Source organism: Pseudophryne corroboree, chromosome 6, assembly GCF_028390025.1.
Source record: "Pseudophryne corroboree isolate aPseCor3 chromosome 6, aPseCor3.hap2, whole genome shotgun sequence".
NCBI lineage: Eukaryota > Metazoa > Chordata > Amphibia > Anura > Myobatrachidae > Pseudophryne > Pseudophryne corroboree.
This window is the reverse complement of record NC_086449.1, coordinates 801,173,863-801,200,319: the sequence shown is the minus strand read 5'-3', so window position 1 is coordinate 801,200,319 and position 26,457 is coordinate 801,173,863. Positions and strand designations below refer to the sequence as shown.

General features: G+C 46.5%; 1 protein-coding gene across 3 annotated transcripts in view; it reads left to right on the top strand.

Moving 5' to 3' along the window:
• The window catches only part of SCUBE1 (signal peptide, CUB domain and EGF like domain containing 1), a 322,235-nt gene that overhangs the window by 272,484 nt on the left and 23,294 nt on the right, over positions 1-26,457 (top strand). For all 3 annotated transcript variants that reach the window (XM_063928925.1, XM_063928926.1, XM_063928924.1), the window contains 3 exons: positions 13,325-13,492; positions 19,552-19,713; positions 24,402-24,599. In XM_063928925.1, coding sequence (XP_063784995.1) covers positions 13,325-13,492; positions 19,552-19,713; positions 24,402-24,599 — 528 coding nt within the window. The remainder of the gene's footprint in view (positions 1-13,324; positions 13,493-19,551; positions 19,714-24,401; positions 24,600-26,457) is intronic.

The window sequence follows — 26,457 nt, the reverse complement described above, 5'->3', positions numbered from 1 at the left end:
GGGAGATATGTGATTGCTGATATCTGTGCCTGTATTCCCTATCGACTATGTGTGTCATTACCTGAGGGTTGTAGAAATGAAGAAAAGACATAATTACGGTAAATGCGGTGGTATTCTATGTCAGGTAAATGTACATTCGTCGATTGAGGTCTTGTTTGGTGTCTGTTGAATGCAGTCTTCTTTGTGCTTTTGCTCATAAGGTGCGAGCAAAGCTGTCAATGTCCATAGATTTACAAAAGTGTTGGGCTAGCGTAATTTTAAAATTTCTAGGGAAACTGGGGATCCATGGCATAGTTCATCAAAAATCTGTGTATCAGGTTGTCAAAACTTCTTCTTTAATCTCTCTGTTGTCTGTATATCGGCTCATCAAATTCCTCGTCCAAGTGGGTCTTTTTACCTTGGAGGAAACGGAAAAACAGGTGAAAGAAACGGACCGTAGAAATCGCATTTTCATCACATCATTGTTTCTACATTTGGGTCATAAATCAAGTCCATTGGAATTACAGTTTCCTCACTCCTTAAACTCATTACCCTAGTACGATGATTGCACCTCATTAAAGCCTGACCGCATCTAAATATCAAACCAATCGTTATGATAACACCTAAGATACATAGGAGAAACTTCCCAACATCCATTATAACTCCTTGGGCCCATTCTCCTAAACCGGAGAACCAATTTCGCGGGTTCAACCATGACACCCAACCAGTCAGCTCATTACTCACAGCAGCAAGGGTGAGATTGTGTCTTCTGCGAAATTCCCACTTTAGTTGGAGAATATCGTCCATCTTTTGGTCTATGACCTCGACCGGGTCCTCGGTGCTATTCGTAATATATGTGCAACATTTCACGCCGTATTGTGTTGCCAGTGTGACACAATATCCGCCTGTTACTGCTGTGAGGTAATTAAGAACCATTCTATGCTGGACTAGTTCTGTTTTGTAAGCCTGAAGTTCCCTTCCAGTATACCTAAACGTGTCATCATACATTTCAGTGATATTATCTAACAAATTGGCGAGCGCAGAAATGTATTTATAATTCAACACTCCTCTAGCGGTGTGAGTGATATCTAACGCGATTAAGAATTGAATCCCGGTGGATTCACTGATCATGTCAGAGGCCGGGTGCTCTGTTCTTTCTATCAGGTGCCGTTTAACGATGTGCTCGTAATGAGTATGAGTATAAGGAGTTTGGGCAACACGGTGTATGTCTTTCATTTTGTCATGTGATACAGTCATTACTTCAGGCAGTACTTTTCCAATATAACACAATCCTTCAGAGTTTGGGGCAAGCCACTTATACGCCTTTCTCCCGCATATGAAATATGCATCATCGGGGAGAACATATGGGACGGAGTAGGACATAACCATATTACACACCTTCCATGTGAAATCTCCTAACCCTAATTCTTCCATCTGCTTAGTACACGTATCAGGTTGTACGATATGTGCACAGTATCCTGGTGATACCTCTCCAACTCTCGTAATCCTATTTCCTAAGGTATACCTATACCGGAAAGATTTTCCTCTACTGGCTATGTGGCGTATAAGCTCTGTATCTGTAGGCATTCTATCTGCTCTGTGTGAAAAGGTCATGGTTTGATTACTCCATGACACTTCCCAATTTCCCGGCTTTCGGGGATTGGAGATGTTAAAACATAATAGGGACCTATCCACATGGTATTGGTGGAGCTTCAAACTAGGAGGGCTGGAGATATTAAACCTCCTGTCCACCGGTCTCCCACCACTTAACTCAAGTACCTCCCCTAACGTTAAAGGAAATGGTACTAGCCCTGATTTGCTATGACCTTGAGGTACTTGAGAGCATACCCAACAATCTGTTTTATTTAACACACTACCCACTAGAGAGTGATAGTCACTCAAGGGATGCCGGTCCATATGGATATTAAAACTGGATTGGCATTTCTTTATGCACCCATCCTCAATGACATTGTTACAAAGCCGACAGATACAGTTTTCTTCAGCTAACAATCCTTCACAATTCCTTCTATGGTCAATGCTATCGGATCGTTTTCTGATACTCGCCTTTACTTGTTGGTTAAGTTGTTCTTGGAAAACTACGCCTCCATTTCTGTCATCAGAACCCATTCCAGAACCTCTCTCGAACTCCATGGTACTCTCGCCGGAACAGACTGCTCTGGTCAACATCATGGTCAACAGGAAAGTCCGGATCACAGTCTCTTGGGGCAAGTCCATCTTGTAGGAGGAAACGGAGAAGAATGAGAAGGGGGAAAAAAATAATTTGAGGGAGAGGGGATGGGAAGTTGGAGAAAAACAATAAAAGGGAACAGGGGATCGACAACTGCTTTTGATCTTGTGGTTTTCAATGCTCAGGTGCCGCCTCAATCTTCCTGGAACAGACACTCCAGTGATACAACCTCTACCGTCTGTTCCTTATCACGGGACCTCTCTGGATCAGCAACCTTTTTACAGTGGGACGAATGAACCCAAGTCTCTCTCTTAGCAACCTTCAATGCTGTAGTGCTAGTCAATAAGACCTGGTATGGTCCTTCCCATCTGTCAATAAGGCAACCTGAGCGTAGAAAATTCCGTATCATTACATAATCCCCAGGTTCAATGTCATGACAATTACTATCTGGTAAGTCAGGAATCACTAACTTCAGATTATCATTTTGATTCCTTAACTGTTTACTCATGTTAATCAAGTATTTTACAGTCACTTCATTGTTACACTTCAAATCATCCTGAGGGTTAATCATAACATGCGGTTGTCGACCAAACAAGATCTCAAAGGGAGACAGATTAAGAGGGGACCTGGGAGTGGTTCTGATGCTGTACAGTACAATGGGTAAAGCTTCTGGCCATGTCAATCCTGTCTCTGCCATCACTTTACTCAGTTTATTTTTAATAGTGCTGTTCACTCTTTCCACTTTCGCACTCGCCTGTGGACGGTATGGAGTGTGCAGCTTGCTATCAATTCCCATCAATTTACACATTCCTTGAAAGACATCACCTGTAAAATGGGTACCCCTATCACTTTCGATAATTCTAGGGATACCATATCTACATACAAATTCCTGCACAATTTTCTTAGCAGTAAACATAGCGGTATTTGTGGCCGCCGGAAATGCTTCGACCCAATTTGAGAAAACATCTATACAAACAAGTACATATTTCAAATTTCGACAAGGGGGTAATTGAATAAAGTCAATCTGTATTACCTGGAAAGGGCCGCCGGCAGGTGGGATATGGGATGGTTCTGTTGGTATTGTTTTTCCGATGTTCTTTCTCAGACAGGTAAGGCATGACATTGCTCTTTTACTCGCATGAGATGAAAATCCTGGGGCACACCAATATGCTCTTACCAACTTGCACATCCCTTCCCTGCCCAGATGAGTCAGCCCGTGAGCTGCCTCAGCTAAACATGGAAGATATGCTCTGGGGGCCACCGGTTTACCTTGTCCATCCGTCCAGAGTCCTGAGGACTCCTGGCCATATCCCTTTGCCTTCCAGACTGCCTTTTCCTGTGTGGAACACAAATTTTGCATCTCACACAACTTCTGTGTGTTGATGGTATTAAATACCATCAGTTGTGTGGTGTCTGTCTGTCTGGGGGTACCAGCTGCTAATTTAGCCGCTTCGATTGCTCGGCTGTTACCAAGTGATATTGGGTCTTGGCTATATGTGTGTGCTTTACACTTGATAACAGCCACTCTGTCGGGTTCCTGTATCGCTGTTAGAAGCCTTTTTATGTGAGCTGCATGCGCTACTGGTGTACCAGCTGCCGTCATGAAATTTCTGAGGCGCCATAGGGCTCCGAAATCATGGACTACCCCGAATGCGTATCTAGAATCGGTGTAGATATTGGCTGATTTGCCCTTAGCCAATTCACATGCTCTGGTTAGGGCGACCAGTTCAGCAACCTGGGCTGAGTGAGGTGGGCCTAGCGGTTCCGCTTCTATGGTGCCTTGGTCATCTACGACTGCGTATCCAGTACACAAGTCTCCCGAGTCTGACTGTCTATGACAACTACCGTCCGTGTAGAACGTAAGTTCTGCATCTTCCAGTGGGTTGTCACTGATGTCAGGCCTTGCGGTAAAATTTTGGGTCAAATATTCCATACAATCATGAGTGTCTTCCTTTGTATTAAATTCTCCTTCCCCACCACTCTCATCCTCCACCCTTTGTGCCTGTCCAGGCACACCTGGGAGATATGTTGCAGGATTTAATGCACTGCATCTCCTTATGGTGATGTTTACGGGGGCCATTAGTGCCAATTCCCATCTTGTAAACCGCGCTGATGAGACGTGTCTGGTTTGGGCAGAATTTAACAAGGCTGACACTGCATGTGGTGTATGAATTGTGAGGTTGTGACCTAGCACGACGTCTTCGCTTTTCGTTACTAGCAATGCTATCGCAGCAACGCTTCGCAAGCATGTGGGGAGGGATCGCGCTACCGTATCTAGCTGAGCGCTGTAATATGCTACCGGCCTGCTGGCATCACCGTGCTTTTGGGTTAGTACGCCTGCCGCGCAACCAGCACTTTCTGTTCCGTATAGTTCAAAGGGTTTCCCATAGTCAGGCATACCCAATGCTGGTGCCTGCGTTAGGCACTGTTTAAGTCTCTCAAATGCTGTCTCAGACTCGTCTGTATGCGAAATCCGATCAGGTTTGTTTGAGGAGACCATTTCCTGCAAGGGTAACGCTAGGATGGAAAACCCTGGGATCCAGTTACGGCAATACCCACACATTCCTAAAAATGTTCTGATCTGTTGCTGGGTTTGTGGCAGAGTCATGTCTCTAATTGCTTGAATTCTATCAGCGGTCAGGTGTCTCAGTCCTTGTGTTAAACAATGTCCCAAATATTTTACCTTAGTTTGGCATAATTGCAACTTGTCTTTGGAAACCTTGTGTCCTGTGTCTGAAAGATGAAACAGGAGCTGTTTCGTATCCTTCAGGGATGCTTCCAATGAATCAGAACACAGTAGTAGATCATCCACGTACTGTATTAATACTGATCCACTCACTGGTTGGAAAGACTGTAAACAATCATGCAAAGCCTGAGAAAATATACTTGGACTATCTATGAATCCTTGTGGTAATCGAGTCCATGTGTATTGGACTCCTCTGTATGTGAATGCAAACAAATATTGACTGTCAGGGTGCAGAGGTACCGAAAAGAAAGCGGAGCAGAGGTCAATAACAGTGAAAAATTTCGCAGTGGGAGGGATTTGCATTAGGATGACAGCTGGATTTGGCACTACGGGGAACTGACTCTCAACTATTTTGTTAATCCCCCTTAGATCCTGCACTAGCCGGTAACCCCTCCCCCCACTCTTTTTAACAGGGAAGATGGGACTATTGGCAGTGCTGGACGTTCTTACCAGAATGCCCTGTTGTAGCAAGCGCTCTATTACGGGATACACTCCTAACTCCACCTCTGGCTTCAGAGGATACTGTGGGATTTTTGGAGCTATCCTACCATCTTTTACTTGTACAACTACCGGAGCTACGTTTGCCATTAATCCAGTGTCCTGTCCATCTTTTGTCCAAAGTGACTCTGGTATCTGAGATGTCATTTCTTCTACTTGGGAGGGAGTCCTATTTGTCATAATGGTATGTGACATTAATTTTGATGGGGAGTCTAACATGTCTCGTACTTCCTGAGCGTGATTCTCAGGTATGTCCAAGAATACACCTTCAGGAGTACAATAAATGACGCACCCCATTTTACACAATAAGTCTCTACCCAGGAGATTGGTCGGTGCCGATGCAGCCAGCAAAAAGGAATGCTTGGTATGTAACGGCCCTACTGTAATCTCGGCTGGTTTGCTAACAGGGTAGTGCTGGACTACTCCCGTTACCCCTATGGCTGGAATTGTCTTACCAGTGGTTCTCATGCCCACTGTCGAATTTATCACTGATTTGGCCGCCCCTGTGTCTACAAGAAAGTTTAATGATTTACCAGCTACATTGATTGCAATTTCTGGTTCACTTCCAAGGCTTGCAATCAATTTTACTGGCTGCAGATTACAGGTATGGCCACACCCCTATTGGGTATGGTGACCTCCCTGAATCCCGCTGGCAGCAACTACTTGTGAGGGAGTTAGCTGGGAACTACCAGAGGTTTGCCAATCTCTGTTTGGGGGGTATCTTTTTGTTTCCCCTGCATGTGGCTCATAACTCCGTTTCTGCGGACCCTGCTCCCAATGTCGTGTGTCGTGTCGTTGTCTAGGGGGTTGATAAGATTTTTGTACATTTCTCGATCTACAGTCTCGTGCAAAGTGTCCCTGTTTGTGACAAAAATAACATGTTACCACATTTGACTTACCCACAGGGTTTGGTGATGTTAACACAGGCTGTTTTGTGGTCAGGGCCTGTATACTTACTGCCATTAACTTATCACTTTGTTGTTCCCTGTGTCTGGTGATGTTCCTATCGTGATCAATAGCAGCCTCTCTCAAAGTAGCCACAGACAGACCTCGCCAACATGGTTGTGTGGTCTGTACCCTAGTCTTTAATGATTCTTTTAAACCATCCATCAGTACCGATACTGCTACTTCTCGATGGTTTATGTTTGTTTTAATGTCCTCTATGCCTGTGTATTTTGCCATTTCTGATAATGCTTTGTGAAAATACTCTGCAGCTGTTTCTGACTCCTTCTGTTTAATGGAGAATATTTTGTTCCATTTAACTACGGCTGGGAAATACTCCTTTAACTGTAAGCTTATTCTTTTTACATTGTCTTTGTTGTACACATCTGTAAGAGGTACATCCTGATCTAATCCACAGTCAGCTAAAAATTGAGTTGCGTCAACATTGGAGGGTAAACATGCTCTCAGCAATATCTGCCAGTCTTTGTTGTTGGGCTCTACAGTGTTACCTAGGTCTCTGATGTATTTTTGGCTGGCAACTAAGTCTTTTCTAGGGTCAGGGAATTCAGACACTATGGTCCTTAATTCCATTCTGGAAAATGGGCTATACATGGCAATGTTCCTCACAGGGGTGACTCCTGATGTGTCAGTTTTCCCATTTGGAACAGCTATTACCCTAACAGGATTAACTCTAACAATATCACTCTGTGTGGGTTCTACAGCCTGTGGTGAAATGGCTTCAGCATAGTGTATGGTGCCGTACTTACCTGTAGATACGACCTCACCTATCCCTCCGCTAGGGGCCCTTGTTACTAATCTCGTGGGTGGAGCTGTGCCTACTGTGGTCTCTGCTATGGTGGCTGCTAGAGAGAGCGCTGAAATTGTTGCCGATTCGTCTTCTTGATCACACTCCTGAGGAAAGTTCAAAACAGGGTACAACTTGCACGGGTTAATACTTGCATTGGTTAATTGGTTAACATTATCTTTAACATTTACACAGTTGCTAAGTGTTTGTGTGTTACACCTTAGTGCGTCATTCTCCGCAACCAATTTCTCTCCCGATATATATGGTGGCGGTGGGGCCGTGGCTATCAGTTTTCTGATTGAGCCAGATCCCGCCGCCTGAGCCAATCCTCTCTGTATGTCACCCTCCTGTTGCCACAACTGCAAATAATCATAATGCTTGATTCGTCTCTTTGCTGATTTAATGAGACATATCCTTCTCCTTAAATTCGTTAACACTTCTGTGCTGAAGCTACCTACTCTTGGGAATTTCTCCCCGTCATGTACCGTCATTCTCTCCCATTCATCACATAAAACCTCTGTGTGTGGACCGTATTTTTCACACATCACGTACCTTGCCGACCCAACTGGTCGGTTCACTGAATCAACCCGAACCGAGGTTGATCGTCCCCTACCTGAACAAGTGGCCCCCATAGTTCGAAGGTGTTGCTTTATTCAGCCAACCCTTACGCAAACCAAAATGTTCAAAATAGGCTGACGGTGGCGGTTTACCGAGTACCCCACTCACTCGCCCACGCCGACCAATACGACCTGATCACACCGATATGGTGCTGGCGTACTCGACCCAGGGCCCCTGCGACCTGAACCTCTATTTACTGGAACCTGTGAGGGTGATCCGAAGAACACTTACTCTTTCCAGTAACTATTGGTTGTTGGATAGTTCCTGAGTGAGCAGCGAACTTCCCTTAAAATAAAAAAAATTACACAAATCACGTTAGAATGTACAAATAGCGTTTATGACCTTCGTACACAAATAGTACCGGTCAGGTTTACTAATGTACACAATTACGTGCGGTACAATCGTTCAGCACATAAGCAACTAATCTTATGTACGGAGCGACCAGTGGAATCGAAAATTGCGGCTGCGAATTCCTTCAGCTAGAGCTTGTATGGCCTATATGGGTGTTGCACCAACCCTTTCTTGGTGTTGTGCCTGTGGACTGTATAGCGGACTTCCTTGTCTGCTGTACCTGAACCTGTTGGTCTGCTATGACCTCCTGGTCTGTTACAGTATGACCTCCTGGTCTGCTACACTCTAATGCTCAAATTGTATGTTTTAACCAGGGATGCCTCCCTAGCCACCATGTACGTCACTTACACGCATGTACCTCACGAGAACTCGACTTTTCTTGTGGTTCAACCTGTAAAATTGTATACAACACACTCACTCACCACATGTACACTTTTGTTTCTATTTCTATTTCTGCGCAGAAATTTCTCTTTAGACCAGATGTGTTACAAATTAGGAGAAGGATCTATTAATTTAAATTTCGAATTTAAAATAAATTTGTGCGATTTATCGCCTGGCGTTATTTACCGCGTGGCGCTACTTATCGCGTTGAGAGGAGAAAAAAAAAAAAAAACTTGTGATTTGAGTTACGTGGGCGTACCCGTACGCTCCGTTGCGTAATATACGCTGCGTGCGTCGGCCTTTGGTTTGCGTGCACAAATCTCAGTCCTTGTTAGAGACACGTGTACGCAAAATAAAGATCCACCGTAACACAATTTATGTTTATCAATGTAGATGAGCTGTGTGTTTGTCTATACTTTAACTATATTACCTTTACTTTTACACTTTGAAATAGCGGCAAATCTCTCTCAGCACGTTTATCAACTATATAATAGCAAACAGGAGAGTGATATACGAAAATACACGAATGAAAAGAAATGCAGATATGCGTGCGTGTGTACGCAAGACAGAAAAATAAACAGTTTTAAAAGAGACTAGCGTGTTGTTCTTACCTCCGGTTCCCGGATTCCTTCAGCACCCTTTACTAAGAGAAGCAGACGCTTATCCAAACAGCACTACGAGAAATATGATCTCCCGCCCTTTGCTGTTGGATAATGTCTGCTGTAATTACCTAGTGCAGATATGTGAAGGACAGGACGAGCCCGCAATTGTTAAAGCAGATTATTTATCTTATATAATAACCTTTATGAGGTCTAAGAACACTGTACGCTAACTACGTATGAAGTACCGTAAGGGTACGCACGTTGAGTAACAATCGCTTAGCCGTGGTCGAGACGCTCAAGCGTTACGTTCGCTCACGGCCAAGAGATCACTGGCAGGCACGCTATTGGCTGCCGACTACCGTAATTATTCGCTATAGCGATGCGACCGCTCGAGACCACGAGGAGATCACCAGCGGCGCATACGCTCACAATGTAAAACCTTTATATCTAAACCATAAACAGTGTATTATGCAGTAAACCCTTTGTGTAGTGATATGGTGTAAATGCAACACAGTATAACCTTACTAGCTTAAAAGCAGTTTGAGCGTCACCGACGCTCTGAGAATACTTAACTCTATAAGAAATACACAGATACCTGGGCTTAGGGTCCAACGCCTAATATATATATATTTTGAATGATATACTTGCAAAAGAATTAATACAAATACAAATCATACACTACAATATAACATAGACTAACTAACCAGGTAACTACACAGTAAATACAATACAATTAAGTTTAAGAGAAAAATGAGAGAAAGAGAAGAGAGAGAAAGATATGGCCCATAATAACAAGAGAGAAACAGTATGATTACGGAGAAAAACTTACGCACAAAGGAAACGATCGCATGCGCCTCTGGACATCCAGCTCCCGATTTTCAGCAATGATAACCGTTGAAGAGTGAGAGCTGGATGTGATCGGCCTTTCTATTTATGCCCCACACACAATGCAATTCAATGGTCCCTACAATCTCATTGTTCATTGGACACAGGAATTCCTCCTCGCATTATAACAAAAGGTCATAGGTTGATTCATACAGGTGGGCTGTGACTATTTCCAACAGCTCAGGTGGGAGGGAAACTGGGTTTCCCGCCGCATGGGTAATAAAGTGCAAATAAAGTAAATGTTCATAAACTTCTTATGTCCATAACTATTCGCACGAGCGATTGATCTGCTTCAAACCAACACCGGAATATTTCTAATTAAATATTCTTCCGATGGATACTAAACACCACTGTATTACTCCTGTTTGACCCTTCGTATCAAACAAAGAGGGATTTCTCTGTTCGATCACATAAACTCTACCGTAAATACGCATACCGTGCGCCTGCGGGTGCCCGCGACTGTGAGTATGCGCACGTACGGGAGAGCGTACGCATGCGCAGCACGGACCTGTGTGAGGTGCAAATATGGTAGTGTGCATAGAGATATTTTTCTGACTTTGACAACAGTATATGTATAATACATGTGTTATAAATGTTAGCAATAGGCACAGCAAGGGCTCAAACAGAAAGTGATATCTCATGGGGGATTGAGATACATTGTCTACTAGAAATTGGCGGTCTGCTACACATGAACCACCAGACCGGATTTCTGCGTAATGTGTACCCTGGCCACCAGATCTGGCATCTGTTCAATTATCTAGCCTCCAGATATGATGCTGCATTGTACACTCATTACTAGTATAGGGCTCACTTTGTACATAACCAATGAATGGGTAGTCTGCTTTTTACACTAGCCACCAGACTGAGTGGCTACGTTATACGCTAGCCACCAAATTGAGGCTCTATGTTATACAGTAGCCACCAGATTGAGGCTCTACGTTATATATCTACGTTATATACCAGCCACCCGATTGAGGTTCTACATTATACACTAGCCACCCGATTGAGGTTCTACATTATACACTAGCCACCCGATTGAGGTTCTACATTATACACTAGCCATCATTTTGAGGTTCTATGATATACACTAGCCACCAGATTTAGGCTCTACATTATATATCTACGTTATATACCAACCACCCGAATGAGGTTCTACATTATACACTAGCCATCATATTGAGGTTCTATGTTATACACTAGCCACCAGATTGAGGGTCTACATTATACACTAGCCACCAGATTGTAGTTTTGTGTTATACACTAGCCACCCGATTGTAGTCTGCTATGTACACTAGCCACCAGATTGGTGTCTGCTTTATACACTAGCCACCAGATTGGAGTCTGCTTTGTACACTAGCCACCAGATTGGAGCCTGGTTTATACACTAGCCACGAGATTGGGATCTGTTTTATGGGGCCGATTCAGACCTAATTGCCTCTGTGTGTTTTTTGCGCAGCGGGCGATCAAACACAAACTGCACATACGTATGCACCGCAATGTGCAGGCGCGACGCACGGCTACAAAGCGGATCGCTGCTCGGCGATAGGTTTGGGCGAATGATCCATTCGCACAGGCGTTCGTAAGGAGTTTGACTGGAAGAGGGCCTCTTTGGGTGGCAACTGACCATTTTCAGGGAGTGGTTGGAAAAACGCAGGCGTGTCTATGCGTTTGCAGGGAGGTAGTCTGACGTCAAATCCAGTCCTGAACAGCCTAAAGTGATCGCAGCGGCTGAGTAGGTTCTGGGCTGCGCAGAGACTGCACAAAATCAGTTTGTACAGCTCTGCTACACATGCGATCGCACACTTGCACAGCTAAAATACACTCCCCCTGTAGGCGGCGACTATCCAATCGCAGGGCTGCAAAAATTGCTGCCCAGCGATCAGGTCTGAATTACGCCCTATAACAGTGGTGGCCAACCAGTGGCTCTTGAGCCGCATGTGACTCTTTCTTTATTTAAATGTGGCTCCCAACACTCTAAATCATGTGACCACAACAGATACAAAAAACGCTGCACTCCAGCCAGGCATGCAGCAGCACTACATGGACTGGAAATTGAAGGAGCCAGATACTAGAGGCAAGACGCCCACTGGCAAACAGAGAACATATTAGGGGCTGCAGCAATGGCACGACTTGGTGGAGGAACTTTAGTGACACATGAGGGTGGGCTAGAGTGACACAAGGCGGAGCTGGCTGGAGTGACACAGAAGGATCCTGGCAGGAGTGACACATGGAGGAGCTGACTGGAGTGATGAAGGAGGGTGCTGGAAGTAGTGACACATGGGAAGCTGGCTGTAGTGACATAGGATGGTGGTAGCAGGAGTGACACATGGGAGAGCTGGCAGGAGTGACATAGTGGGGTGCTGGAAGTAGTGACACACGGGAAAGCTGGCTGGAGTGACATAGGAGGGTGCTAGCAGGAGTGACATAGGATGGTGCTAGCAGCTGTGTCACATGGGGAGCTGGCTGGAGTGACATAGGAGGGTTCTAGTAGCTGTGTCACATGGGGAGCTGGCTGGAGTGACACATGGGGGAACTTAATTTTATTATGTGAATCTAGCTTTTTAAATTATTTTATGTGAAAGTGGCTTTTTCAATGGATCTGACTTTAAAATTTGTTATTTTATGTCGTTCTGGCGTTTTCAATGTATTTTATACTGGGGCGTGGTCTAGCAGGCACAAGGCCACATTCCATTTTTGCATGCACGCCTTCGGCTCGATGTCGGCTCTTTGACGTACCTAACAAGATTTTTTGGCTCTTTGTCACTGACTGGTTGGCCGCCCCTGCCCTATAAACTAGCCACCAGATTGGAGTCTACTTTGTTCACTAGCCACCAGATTGGAGCATGCTTTATACACTAGCCACCAGATTGGAGCATGCTTTATACACTAGCCACCAGATTGGAGCATGCTTTATACACTAGCCACCAGATTGGAGCATGCTTTATACACTAGCCACCAGATTGGCGTCTGCTTTGTACACTAGCCACCAGATTAGAGCCTGCCTTATACACTAGCCATCAGATTGGAGTTAGCCACCAGATAAGCATGCTCTCTGTCACTCGAATGGACTTTGTATAGTACTCACTAGAGCAGTGGGCTAGGAAGGGGGTCTGTTTTTCAGGTTTTTTATTGTGACCTTGACTGCTATGGTACCACAACAGTGTAGTAGTGGCAGATTCTATACCTACATTGGAAATGTGGGTTTCCAGCTGTACCCAGCCCTGGAATGACATTGTGTAATGTACATTGTAAACCCCTGCCATATGAGTAACATGGGTATATGATTACATTATGGGATAACGCAAACGGTGCATTTGTTTTCTATTTAGGACAGTGTGCTCCTGGACACTACTCTGTAGATGGGTTCAAGCCTTGCAAAGCTTGTCCAGTGGGTACTTATCAGCCCGAGACAGGTCGCACCCTCTGCTTTCCATGTGGAGGAGGGCTGGTGACAAAATATGAGAGCGCCGTGTCCTTTCAGGACTGCGAAACGAAAGGTGAGTGAAGCAGATGCAAATCGATGGGGCGACCCATACGGTAGCTGCCTGGTATGCTTCCTATATGGAAGGCCACAGTTTAAACAAGAAGGTTGATTGCAAAAGCAAAATCTTCTTCTAATGGGCAAAACCATGTACTCTGCAGGGGGGCAGATGTAACATGTGCAAAGAGAGTTAGATTTGGGTGGGTTATTTTGTTTCTGTGCAGGGTAAATACTGGCTGCTTTATTTTTACACTGCAATTTAGATTTCTCTATCGTCCTAAGTGGATGCTGGGGTTCCTGAAAGGACCATGGGGAATAGCGGCTCCGCAGGAGACAGGGCACAAAAGTAAAGCTTTTACAGGTCAGGTGGTGTGTACTGGCTCCTCCCCCTATGACCCTCCTCCAGACTCCAGTTAGATTTTTGTGCCCGGCCGAGAAGGGTGCAATTCTAGGTGGCTCTCATAAAGAGCTGCTTAGAGAGTTTAGCTTAGGTTTTTTATTTTACAGTGATTCCTGCTGGCAACAGGATCACTGCAACGAGGGACAGAGGGGAGAAGAAGTGAACTCACCTGCGTGCAGGATGGATTGGCTTCTTGGCTACTGGACATGAAGCTCCAGAGGGACGATCACAGGTACAGCCTGGATGGTCACCGGAGCCACGCCGCCGGCCCCCTCACAGATGCTGAAGCAAGAAGAGGTCCAGAATCGGCGGCTGAAGACTCCTGCAGTCTTCTTAAGGTAGCGCACAGCACTGCAGCTGTGCGCCATTTTCCTCTCAGCACACTTCACACGGCAGTCACTGAGGGTGCAGGGCGCTGGGGGGGGGGCGCCCTGGGAGGCAAATGAAAACCTTTAAAAAGGCTAAAAATACCTCACATATAGCCCCAGAGGCTATATGGAGATATTTACCCCTGCCTAAATGTACTAAATAGCGGGAGACGAGCCCGCCGAAAAAGGGGCGGGGCCTATCTCCTCAGCACACGGCGCCATTTTCTGTCACAGCTCCGCTGGTCAGGAAGGCTCCCAGGTCTCTCCCCTGCACTGCACTACAGAAACAGGGTATAACAGAGAGGGGGGACAAAATAAATGGCAATATATTAATATAAAAGCAGCTATAAGGGAGCACTTAATCATAAGGCTATCCCTGTCATATATAGCGCTTTTTGGTGTGTGCTGGCAGACTCTCCCTCTGTCTCCCCAAAGGGCTAGTGGGTCCTGTCTTCGTATAGAGCATTCCCTGTGTGTCTGCTGTGTGTCGGTACGTGTGTGTCGACATGTATGAGGACGTTATTGGTGTGGAGGCGGAGCAATTGCCAAATATGAGGATGTCACCTCCTAGGGGGTCGACACCAGAATGGATGCCTTTATTTGTGGAATTACGGGATAGCGTCAACTCGCTTAAGCAGTCGTTTGCCGACATGAGGCGGCCGGACACTCAATTAGTGCCTGTCCAGGCGCCTCAAACACCGTCAGGGGCTGTAAAACGCCCCTTGCCTCAGTCGGTCGACACAGACCCAGACACAGGCACTGATTCCGGTGGTGAAGGTGACGAATCAACCGTATTTTCCAGTAGGGCCACACGTTATATGATTTTGGCAATAAAGGAGATGTTACATTTAGCTGATACTACAGGTACCACTAAACAGGGTATTATGTGGGGTGTGAAAAAACTACCAGTAGTTTTTACCGAATCAGAAGAATAAAATGACGTGTGTGATGAAGCGTGGGGTGCCCCGATAAAAAAACTGCTAATTTCAAAGAAGTTATTGGCTTTATACCCTTTCCCGCCAGAGGTTAGGGAGCGCTGGGAAACACCTCCTAGGGTGGACAAAGCGCTAACACGCTTATCAAAACAAGTGGCGTTACCCTCTCCTGAGACGGCCGCACTTAAAGATCCATCAGATAGGAGGATGGAAAATATCCAAAAAGGTATATACACACATGCAGGTGTTATACTACGACCAGCTATTGCGACTGCCTGGATGTGCAGTGCTGGGGTAGTTTGGTCAGAGTCCCTGATCGAAAATATTGATACCCTGGACAGGGACAATATTTTACTGTCGTTAGAACAAATAAAGGATGCATTTCTTTATATGCGTGATGCACAGAGAGATATCTGCACACTGGCATCACGGGTAAGTGCTATGTCCATTTCGGCCAGAAGAGCTTTATGGACACGACAGTGGACAGGCGATGCATAGAGGAGTTATTTGGGGTCGGTCTATCGGATTTGGTGGCCACGGCTACGGCCGGGAAATCCACCTTTCTACCTCAAGTCACTCCCCAACAGAAAAAGGCACCGACCTTTCAACCGCAGCCCTTTCGTTCCTTTAAAAATAAGAGAGCAAAGGGCTATTCATATCTGCCACGAGGCAGAGGACGAGGGAAGAGACAGCAACAGGCAGCTCCTTCCCAGGAACAGAAGCCCTCCCCGGCTTCTACAAAAGCCTCAGCATGACGCTGGGGCTTCGCAAGCGGACTCGGGGGCGGTAGGCGGTCGTCTCAAGAATTACAGCGCGCAGTGGGCTCACTCGCAGGTAAATCCCTGGATCCTGCAGATAATATCTCAGGGGTACAGGTTGAAATTAGAGACAGAGCCACCTCGCCGTTTCCTGAAGTCTGCTTTACCAACGTCCCCCTCAGAAAGGGAGACGGTTTTGGAAGCCATTCACAAGCTGTATTCTCAGCAGGTGATAGTCAAGGTACCTCTTCTACAACAAGGGAAGGGGTATTATTCCACTCTTTTTGTGGTACCGAAGCCGGATGGCTCGGTAAGGCCTATTCTAAATATGAAGTCCTTGAACCTGTACATAAAGAAGTTCAAGTTCAAGATGGAGTCACTCAGAGCAGTGATAGCGAACCTGGAAGAAGGGGACTTTATGGTATCCTTGGACATCAAGGATGCGTATCTCCACGTTCCAATTACCCCTCACACCAGGGGTACCTCAGGTTCGTTGTACAAAACTGTCACTATCAGTTTCAGACGCTGCCGTTTGGTTTGTCCACGGCACCTCGGGTCTTTACAAAGGTAATGGCCGAGATAATATTTCTTCTTCGAAGAAAAGGCGTATTAATTATCCCATACTTGGACGATCTCCTAATAAGGGCAAGGTCCAGAGAACAGCTAGAGATGGGTTTAGCACTATCTCAAGAGGTGCTAAAGCAGCACGGATGGATTCTGAATATTCCAAAATCCCAATTAATGCCGACAACTCGTCTGCTGTTCCTGGGGATGATTCTGGACACAGTTCAGAAAAAGGTTTTTCTTCCCGAAGAAAAAGCCAAGGAGTTATCTGACCTGGTCAGGAACCTCCTAAAACCAGGAAAGGTGTCTGTACATCAATGCACAAGAGTCCTGGGAAAAAATGGTAGCTTCTTACGAAGCAATCCCTTTCGGCAGATTCCATGCAAAGGGATCTGTTGGACAAATGGTCAGGGTCGCATCTTCAGATGCACCTGCGGATAACCCTGTCGCCGAGGACAAGGGTATCCCGTCTGTGGTGGTTGCAGGAGGCTCATCTATTGGAGGGCCGCAGATTCGGCATGCAGGATTGGATCCTGGTGACCACGGATGCCAGCCTGAGAGGCTGGGGAGCAGTCACACAGGGAAGAAATTTCCAGGGAGTGTGGTCGAGCCTGAAAAAGTCTCTTCACATAAGCATTCTGGAACTAAGAGCAATCTACAATGCTCTAAGCCAGGCAGAACCTCTGCTTCAAGGAAGACCGGTGTTGATCCAGTCGGACAACATCACGGCAGTCGCCCATGTAAACAGACAGGGCGGCACAAGAAGCAGGAGGGCAATGGCAGAAGCTGCCAGGATCCTTCGCTGGGCGGAGAATCACGTGATAGCACTGTCAGCAGTATTCATCCCGGGCGTGGACAACTGGGAAGCAGACTTCCTCAGCAGACACGACCTTCACCCGGGAGAGTGGGGACTTCATCCAGAAGTTTTCCACATGCTATTAAACCGTTGGGTAAAACCAATGGTGGACATGATGGCGTCTCGCCTCAACAAAACACTGGACAGGTATTGCGCCAGGTCAAGAGATCCGCAGGCAATAGCTGTGGACACGCTGGTAACACCTTGGGTGTACCAGTCGGTATATGTGTTTCCTCCTCTGCCTCTCATACCAAAGGTATTGAGGATTATACGGCAAAGAGGAGTAAGACTAGTGGCTCCGGATTGGCCAAGAAGGACTTGGTACCCGGAACTTCAAGAGATGGTCACGGACGATCCGTGGCCTCTACTTCTGAGAAGGGACCTGCTTCAGCAGGGTCCTTGTCTTTTTCAAGACTTACCGCGGCTGCGTTTGACGGCATGGCGTTTGAATGCCAGATCCTAAAAGGAAAAGGCATTCCAGAAGAAGTCATTCCTACCTTGATAAAGGCAAGGAAGGAAGTCACCGCGAAGCATTATCGCCGTATTTGGCGAAAATATGTTGCGTGGTGCGAGCAGCGGAGTGCTCCGATGGAGGAATTTCAACTGGGTCGTTTTCCTACATTTCCTGCAATCAGGATTGTCTATGGGTCTCAAATTGGGATCTATTAAGGTTCAAATTTCGGCCCTATCAATATTCTTCCAAAAAGAATTGGCCTCAGTCCCTGAGGTCCAGATTTTTATCAAAGGAGTACTGCATATACAGCCTCCTGTGGTGCCTAAGGTGGCACCGTGGGATCTAAATGTAGTTTTAGATTTCCTCAAATCCAATTGGTTTGAACCACTAAAGAATGTGGATTTGAAATATCTCACATGGAAAGTGACTATGTTACTGGCCCTGGCTTCGGCCGGGAGAGTATCTGAACTGGCGGCTTTGTTTTATAAAAGCCCTTATTTAATTTTCCATTCGACATAGGGCAGAGCTGCGGACGCGTCCGCATTTTCTCCCTAAGGTGGTATCAGCGTTTCACCTGAACCAGCCTATTGTAGTGCCTGCGGCTACAGACGACTTGAAGGACTCCAAGTTGTTGGACGTTGTCAGAGCCTTAAAAATATACATTTAAAGGACGGCTGGAGTCAGAAAATCTGACTCGCTGTTTATACTGTATGCACCCAACAAGTTGGGTGCACCTGCTTCTAAGCAGTCGATTGCTCGTTGGATTTGTAACAAAATTCAACTTGTACATTCTGTGGCAGGCCTGCCACAGCCTAAATCTGTTAAGGCCCATTCCGCAAGGAAGGTGGGCTCATCTTGGGCGGCTGCCCGAGGGGTCTCGGCATTACAACTCTGCCGAGCAGCTACGTGGTCAGGGGAGAACACGTTTGTAAAATTTTACAAATTTGATACCCTGGCAAAGGAGGACCTGGAGTTCTCTCATTCGGTGCTGCAGAGTCATCCGCACTCTCCCGCCCGTTTGGGAGCTTTGGTATAATCCCCATGGTCCTTTCAGGAACCCCAGCATCCACTTAGGACGATAGAGAAAATAAGAATTTACTTACCGATAATTCTATTTCTCGGAGTCCGTAGTGGATGCTGGGCGCCCATCCCAAGTGCGGATTATCTGCAATACTTGTACATAGTTATTGTTAACTAATTCGGGTTATTGTTTAGGAAGCCATCTTTCAGAGGCTCCTCTGTTATCATACTGTTAACTGGGTTTAGATCACAAGTTGTACGGTGTGATTGGTGTGGCTGGTATGAGTCTTACCCGGGATTCAAAATCCTCCCTTATTGTGTACGCTCGTCCGGGCACAGTACCTAACTGGAGTCTGGAGGAGGGTCATAGGGGGAGGAGCCAGTACACACCACCTGACCTGTAAAAGCTTTACTTTTGTGCCCTGTCTCCTGCGGAGCCGCTATTCCCCATGGTCCTTTCAGGAACCCCAGCATCCACTACGGACTCCGAGAAATAGAATTATCGGTAAGTAAATTCTTATTTTTAGTTTGACCACAGCCCACCCAAATCTAACTCTCTGCACATGTTACATCTGTCCCACCGGCAGTGCACATGGTTTTTGCCCATTAGAGGGAAAATTTGCTTTTGCAATCAACCTTGAATTAGGCTCTAAGTCTTCAAACTAAATGAAATTATACGTTCTAATTGCAATCTCATGTCTCTGCTGCCTCTGATTGCAGTTCACTGCTCACCTGGGCATTTCTACAACTCCACGACGCACAGGTGTATACGGTGTCCTGTGGGGACCTATCAGCCGGAGTTTGGGCAGAATTACTGTGTAACATGCCCGGGAAATACCAGCACTGATTTTGATGGCTCTACAAACGTGACGCATTGTAAAAGTAAGTGACTTCTTTCTCTGATCAGGGGCATAAGCGGGGTACTACATAAACAAAAATTATATAGAATATACTATTTGTTTGGCAGCCTCAATTTACCACCATTTTTTTATACAGTAATACACACAAATCACAGCAAAAATGACAAATAAATAAGGTTTAAGGGCTTGATTCAGGAATGTACACTAATGCTGCAGCCGCGAATGTGTGCACAGCGACTGTGCGAAAGCGCCGGAGCCTTTCCAAGCCACACGCAGGATCACAGACAGAGAGACACTCCCCAAAACACTTCTGCATTTTTGCTGCAGCTCCATGTAAACCCTCCCCCCCCCCCCCCCCCCCCCCACCTCCAAGTGGTGCCTGACTGTCAATCACTTTGTGAATAAATCCTTTTTGCGACCAGAATTACTAGATCATTGCTGCATACACGCAGTGCGATATAGATGCATGTAGAGTCGGCCAATAATTGCTGAACTGCGTACAATTTGGGTTTGCATACATCTCTTCATCAGGCTGAAATGCCGGCCAACCAATAGACATTTTCCATTTTCCCTGTTACTTCACAAGGGAGGAACGTGGAAATGTCTCCTCCCCAGGGGTGGAATCCATATATCATGTGGCCGTACAGGGTAAGATATCTCACAGGGGGATACGGGCAAATGTCTCCTTAGGGGCGGAATGCAGATATCATGTGGCCATACACAGTGAGATATCTCACAGGGGAGGAGCGGGGAAAGGTCTCCACCTCAGGGGCAGGGCGTAGATATCATAAGGCCATACACGGTGAGATATCTCACAGGAGGAGGAGCAGGGGGAAATGTCTCCACCTCAGGGGCAGGGCGTAGATATAATAAAGCCATACACGGTGAGATATCTCACAGGAGGAGGATCGGGGAAATGTCTCCTCAGGGGCAGGGTGTAGATATAATAAGGCCATACACGGTGAGATATCTCACAGGGGAGGAGCGGGGAAATGTCTCCACCTCAGGGGCAGGGCGTAGATATATTAAGGCCATACACGGTGAGATATCTCACAGGGGATGAGCGGGGAAATGTCTCCTCAGGGGCAGGGCGTAGATATAATAAGGCCATACACGGTGAGATATCTCACAGGAGGAGGAGCGGGGAAATGTCTCCACCTCAGGGGCAGGGTGTAGATATAATAAGGCCATACACGGTGAGATATCTCACAGGAGGAGGAGCGGGGAAATGTCTCCACCTCAGGGGCAGGGTGTAGATATAATAAGGCCATACACGGTGAGATATCTCACAGGAGGAGGAGCGGGGAAATGTCTCCACCTCAGGGGCAGGGCGTAGATATAATAAGGCCATACACGGTGAGATATCTCACAGGAGGAGGAGCGGGGAAATGTCTCCACCTCAGGGGCAGGGCGTAGATATAATAAGGCCATACACGGTGAGATATCTCACAGGGGATGAGCGGGGAAATGTCTCCTCAGGGGCAGGGCGTAGATATAATAAGGCCATACACGGTGAGATATCTCATAGGAGGAGGAGCGGGAAATGTCTCCTCAGGGGCAGGGCGTAGATATAATAAGGCCATACACGGTGAGATATCTCAAAGGAAGAGGAGCGGGGAAATGTCTCCTCAGGGGCAGGGCGTAGATATAATAAGGCCATACACGGTGAGATATCTCATAGGAGGAGGAGCGGGGAAATGTCTCCTCAGGGGCAGGGCGTAGATATAATAAGGCCATACACGGTGAGATATCTCACAGGGGAGGAGCGGGGAAATGTCTCCACCTCAGGGGCAGGGCGTAGATATAATAAGGCCATACACGGTGAGATATCTCACAGGGGATGAGCGGGGAAATGTCTCCTCAGGGGCAGGGCGTAGATATAATAAGGCCATACACGGTGAGATATCTCACAGGAGGAGGAGCGGGGAAATGTCTCCACCTCAGGGGCAGGGTGTAGATATAATAAGGCCATACACGGTGAGATATCTCACAGGAGGAGGAGCAGGGAAAGGTCTCCACCTCAGGGGCAGGGCATAGATATAATAAGGCCATACACGGTGAGATATCTCACAGGGGAGGAGCGGGAAAAGGTCTCCACCTCAGGGGCAGGGCATAGATATAATAAGGCCATACACGGTGAGATATCTCACAGGGGAGGAGCGGGGAAAGGTCTCCACCTCAGGGGCAGGGTGTAGATATAATAAGGCCATACACGGTGAGATATCTCACAGGAGGAGGAGCGGGGAAAGGTCTCCACCTCAGGGGCAGGGCGTAGATATAATAAGGCCATACACGGTGAGATATCTCACAGAGGAGGACGGGGAAATGTCTCCTCAGGGGTGGGATGCAGATATCATGTGGCCATACACGGTGAGATATCTCACAGGAGGATGGGGAAATGTCTCCTCCCCAGGGGCGGGACCCAGATATTGTGTGTCCATACAAAGTGACATATCTCACAGGGGAGTACGGGGAAATATCTCCTTCCCAGAGGTGGATCCATATATGGTGAGATATAAGCCCGCCATCAAGGGGGGACGGCGGGTACTCCAGTTCCGGGCCCGGACTGAGATGGTGCCCGGGTGGTTGTAGTGAGGATCAGGGGACCAGGTCAGCTGACTGCCTACGCATCGGCAGGCAGCCACGGAAGGACAGAGGCAAAGGCTGAGCCGCGGTCATATTCTTAATACAGAGACGGCCGTGAGCCAATCAGAGCTCACGTACCAGCAGCCAATCAGGAGCTGCCATTTGGTATTAAGAATATGACCACGGCTCTGTCCCTGCGTGGCTGCCTGCTGGTGCGCAGCAGACAGCTGACCTGGTACCCTGATCCTCACTACAACCACCCGGACCCCCTCAAAAGGTACTTTGGGGAATGCAGGGAAGGGGGGGATCGGACAGTGGGGTGGTGGGGGCCCTGCCTTGTGAGGGTCAGTCTTGGGCCCCATCATTTCTGATGGCAGCCCTGGTGAGAGATCTCACTGTACGCCCACGATATCTGATGGGAGTGAGGCTGTCAGATGTATGTCGGTCTGACAGGCATTGTAGCTGACCTTTCATGCCCAGTGATGCTTTTATTGGCTAGCTGATAGAAGATAGTAGATTGCACCATGTTTGTGGTAGAGCCTAATTTAAATTAATTGAATTTATGTATTTAGATTTATACATTTATTAATGGATGCATGTACTTGTGAATAATAATATATTGGGTTTCTTTGTTTATGATGAAAAGCTTATCCTTTACTTTATTACACATTTTTTGTTAAATTATGGTTGTTGCATTTTTGCCTTTTTTAATACGTTATTATATGAATGTTTTATGCAGGCCTCAGTCTGGCGTGTACTGTATCCCTTTCAGTTATAACAAATCACTTGTAGAGTACACTGTGTGTTAATACAGTATGTGATTGAACGGATACTGTGACAGTGTACTTTAAATTATGATCAGCCTCTATCTTTTGTATGTTACATAACCTCAGATGTGCAGTGTTATATCAAGACATCAGTCATCCTGACACTGGGAGTTATTCAGGTTTGTTAGCAAACCAAGAAAGCACACTAATGGGACCATGTTGCACTGCAGGGGGGGCAGATGTAACATGTGCAGAGAGAGTTAGATTTGGGTGGGTTATATTGTATCTGTGCAAGGTAAATACTGGCTGCTTTATTTTTACACTGCAATTTAGATATCAGTTTGAACACACCCCACCCAAATCTAACTCTCTCTGCACATGTTACATCTGCCCCACCTGCAGCGCAGAATGGTTTGGCCCATTAGTGTGCTTTCTTGGTTTGCTGACAAACCCGAATAAGGCCAACTGTGCGCAAACAGCTGAAAGGAACTTTCATAGTAGTTATTTTTATTTATTTAATTTTTCAAAAGCTAAAGTTGTAGGGTTGGATATTTCTTTTTGAACTACTAGAATGGGTGCTGAATCTGTCTCCACGGTCTCATTTGCCTAGAATAATAGTATCATTTGGAAGAGGCCAACGAGATGAAAGAAAACAACCATATGTGGAGCCAGTGACTGGCATGATATTGGGGATGCAGTCAATTTACCTCCAATTAAAATCCCGACAGCAATTGACCAGCGGTCAAAATCCCGACAAGGTCAAAATCCCGACATGGACAAAATAACGACATTTAAAATACAGACAAGGTCAAAATACTGACATGTAAAATGCCGACAGGTCAAAATGGCGACATGAGTTTTTCATGATTATTTCATTGAAACCGACTTGTTCATACTTTACCATCCCAGTGGACCTGGAGGGGGAATATAATAGTGTGCCGAGCGCAGCGAGGCACCGTGCCCGAAGCTGAGCCATGCGAGGGGACACGGTACACTTATATGGTGTCCATGTCGACATACACAAAAAAGAAAAGAAAAACGCATGTCGGTATTTTGACCTGTCTGCATTTTACATGTCAGTATTTTGACCTTGTCTGTATTTTAAATGTCGGTATTTTGTTCATGTCGGGATTTTGACCGTCGGCCAATTGCTGTCGGGATTTCGACCGTCAGGATTTTGATTGGAGGTATTTCATACCGATCCCTGATATTGGGGTAGTTCTCTGTGTAGTCTGTTAGTAGTAAATCCATTGCAGTAACATTAGCATCCATTAGAGGGCAGGCTGGGATACACTGCAGCAGATGACGAGCTGAAGACTACCTACATCTTCTATAAGTGATTGCTGTTTATTCGCAGATCAGCACTGCGGTGGGGAATTAGGAGAGTACACAGGTTATATTGAGTCTCCAAACTATCCGGGCGATTATCCGGCCCACGTGGAGTGCATCTGGAATATTAACCCCCCACAGAAAAGGAGAATACTGATCGTGGTCCCTGAGATATTTCTGCCGATTGAGGATGAGTGTGGAGACGTGCTAGTGATGAGAAAAAGTGGTGAGTTCGTATTAGTACATTCCCATTTCATACTAACAGGTGGACTGTATATGACAAAGGTTTGTCCAAGTGACACCTGTGATTCTGACGCATGTTTCTGATGAAGCGCGCTGTAGAACAGACAGAAATGGAAGGCATATAGAAGGCATCATTCCCACATAGGTTTTTGTTAGTTTTCCTTTAAATAGCCAGCTAAGGATTGTTACTAGCTATCCTCCAAAAGATTATGATCTACTTTCCCCTCTCTGGAAAGTAAGCAGGTATGACTGCCAGATAGTAATCACAGCTCTAAGCATGTCATGTGATGATGGGGAGAGGATGTCACAGTGCAAAGAGCAGACATAACATATGGGGGGTCATTCCGAGTTGATCGCTCGCTAGCTGTTTTTAGCAGCCGTACAAACGCATAGTCCCCACCCACGGGGGAGAGTATTTTCACATTGCAAGTGTGCGAACGCCTGTGCAGCCGAGCTCTGCAAAAACAGTTTGTGGAGTTTCTGAGTAGCGCTGGACTTATTCAGCCGCTGCGATCACTTCAGTCTTTTTGGTGCCAGAATTGACGTCACACAACCACTCTCCAAACGCCCGGACACGCCTGCGTTTTCCCTACCACTCCCAGTAAACGGTCAGTTGACACCCATAAACGTCCTCTTCCTGTCAATCTCCTTGCGATCGGCTGTGCGAATGGATTCTTCGATAAATCCATCGCTCAGCAACGATCCGCTTTGTACCCGTCCGACGCGCCTGTGCATTGTGGTGCATGCGCAGTACAAACCTGATCGCTGCGCTGCGAAAATCGAGCGAATGATCAACTCAGAATGACCCCCATAGTCTGGCTGCCAGATACAGGGGGCAATTCAGTCCTGATCGTAGAGGCTTACAGTCATTAGGTCAACGAGACTTAGGTCAACAGTCATTAGGTCGATCACTTTTGGTCGACATGGTCATTGGGCCGACATGAATATGGTCGACATGGAAAATGGTTGACATGAGTTTTTCACTTTTTTTTTTTTTGAACTTTTTCATACTTTACGATCCATGTGGACTACAATTGGGAAGGTAACCCGATGCGAGGGGACACGGTGCACGAATTGGGGTTCCCCGTCACTTTACCAAGAAAACAACACCAAAAAAAGTAAAAATACTCATGTCGACCTTTTTCCATGTTGACCTTGTTCATGTTGCCTTAATAACCATGGCGACCTAGTCACCCTGTCGACCTAATGCATATCAACCAATAGTGATCGACCTAATGACTGGCGACCTAATGACCGATATCTGATTGTAGCATTTTTGCACATCAGTGACGGGGTCTGAGGGGGTCATTCCGAGTTGTTCGCTCGTTGCCGATTTTCGCAACGGAGCGATTAAGGGAAAAAAGTATTTTAGCACAAAACTTAGTAGGTTTACTCACGTCCGAACGAAGAATTTTCATCGTTGAAGTGATCGGAGTGTGATTGACAGGAAGTGGGTGTTTCTGGGCGGAAACTGACCGTTTTCTGGGAGTGTACAGAAAAAGGCAGGCGTGCCAGGATAAAACGCGGGAGTGTCTGGAGAAATGGAGGAGTGGCTGGCCGAACGCAGGGCGTGTTTGTGACGTCAAACCAGGAACGAAACGGCCTGAGCTGATCGCAGTGTAGGAGTAAGTCTCGAGCTACTCAGAAACTGCTAAGAATTTTCTATTCGCAGTTCTGCAATTCTTTCGTTCGTTATTCTGCTAAGCGAAGATACACTCACAGAGGGCGGTGGCCTAGCGTGTGTAATGCTGCTAAAATCTGCTAGCGAGCGAACAACTCGGAATGACCCCCTGAATTAGGTCCACAGTCTTGTACACAGGCCCTGGAGTAGAAGGAGGGGG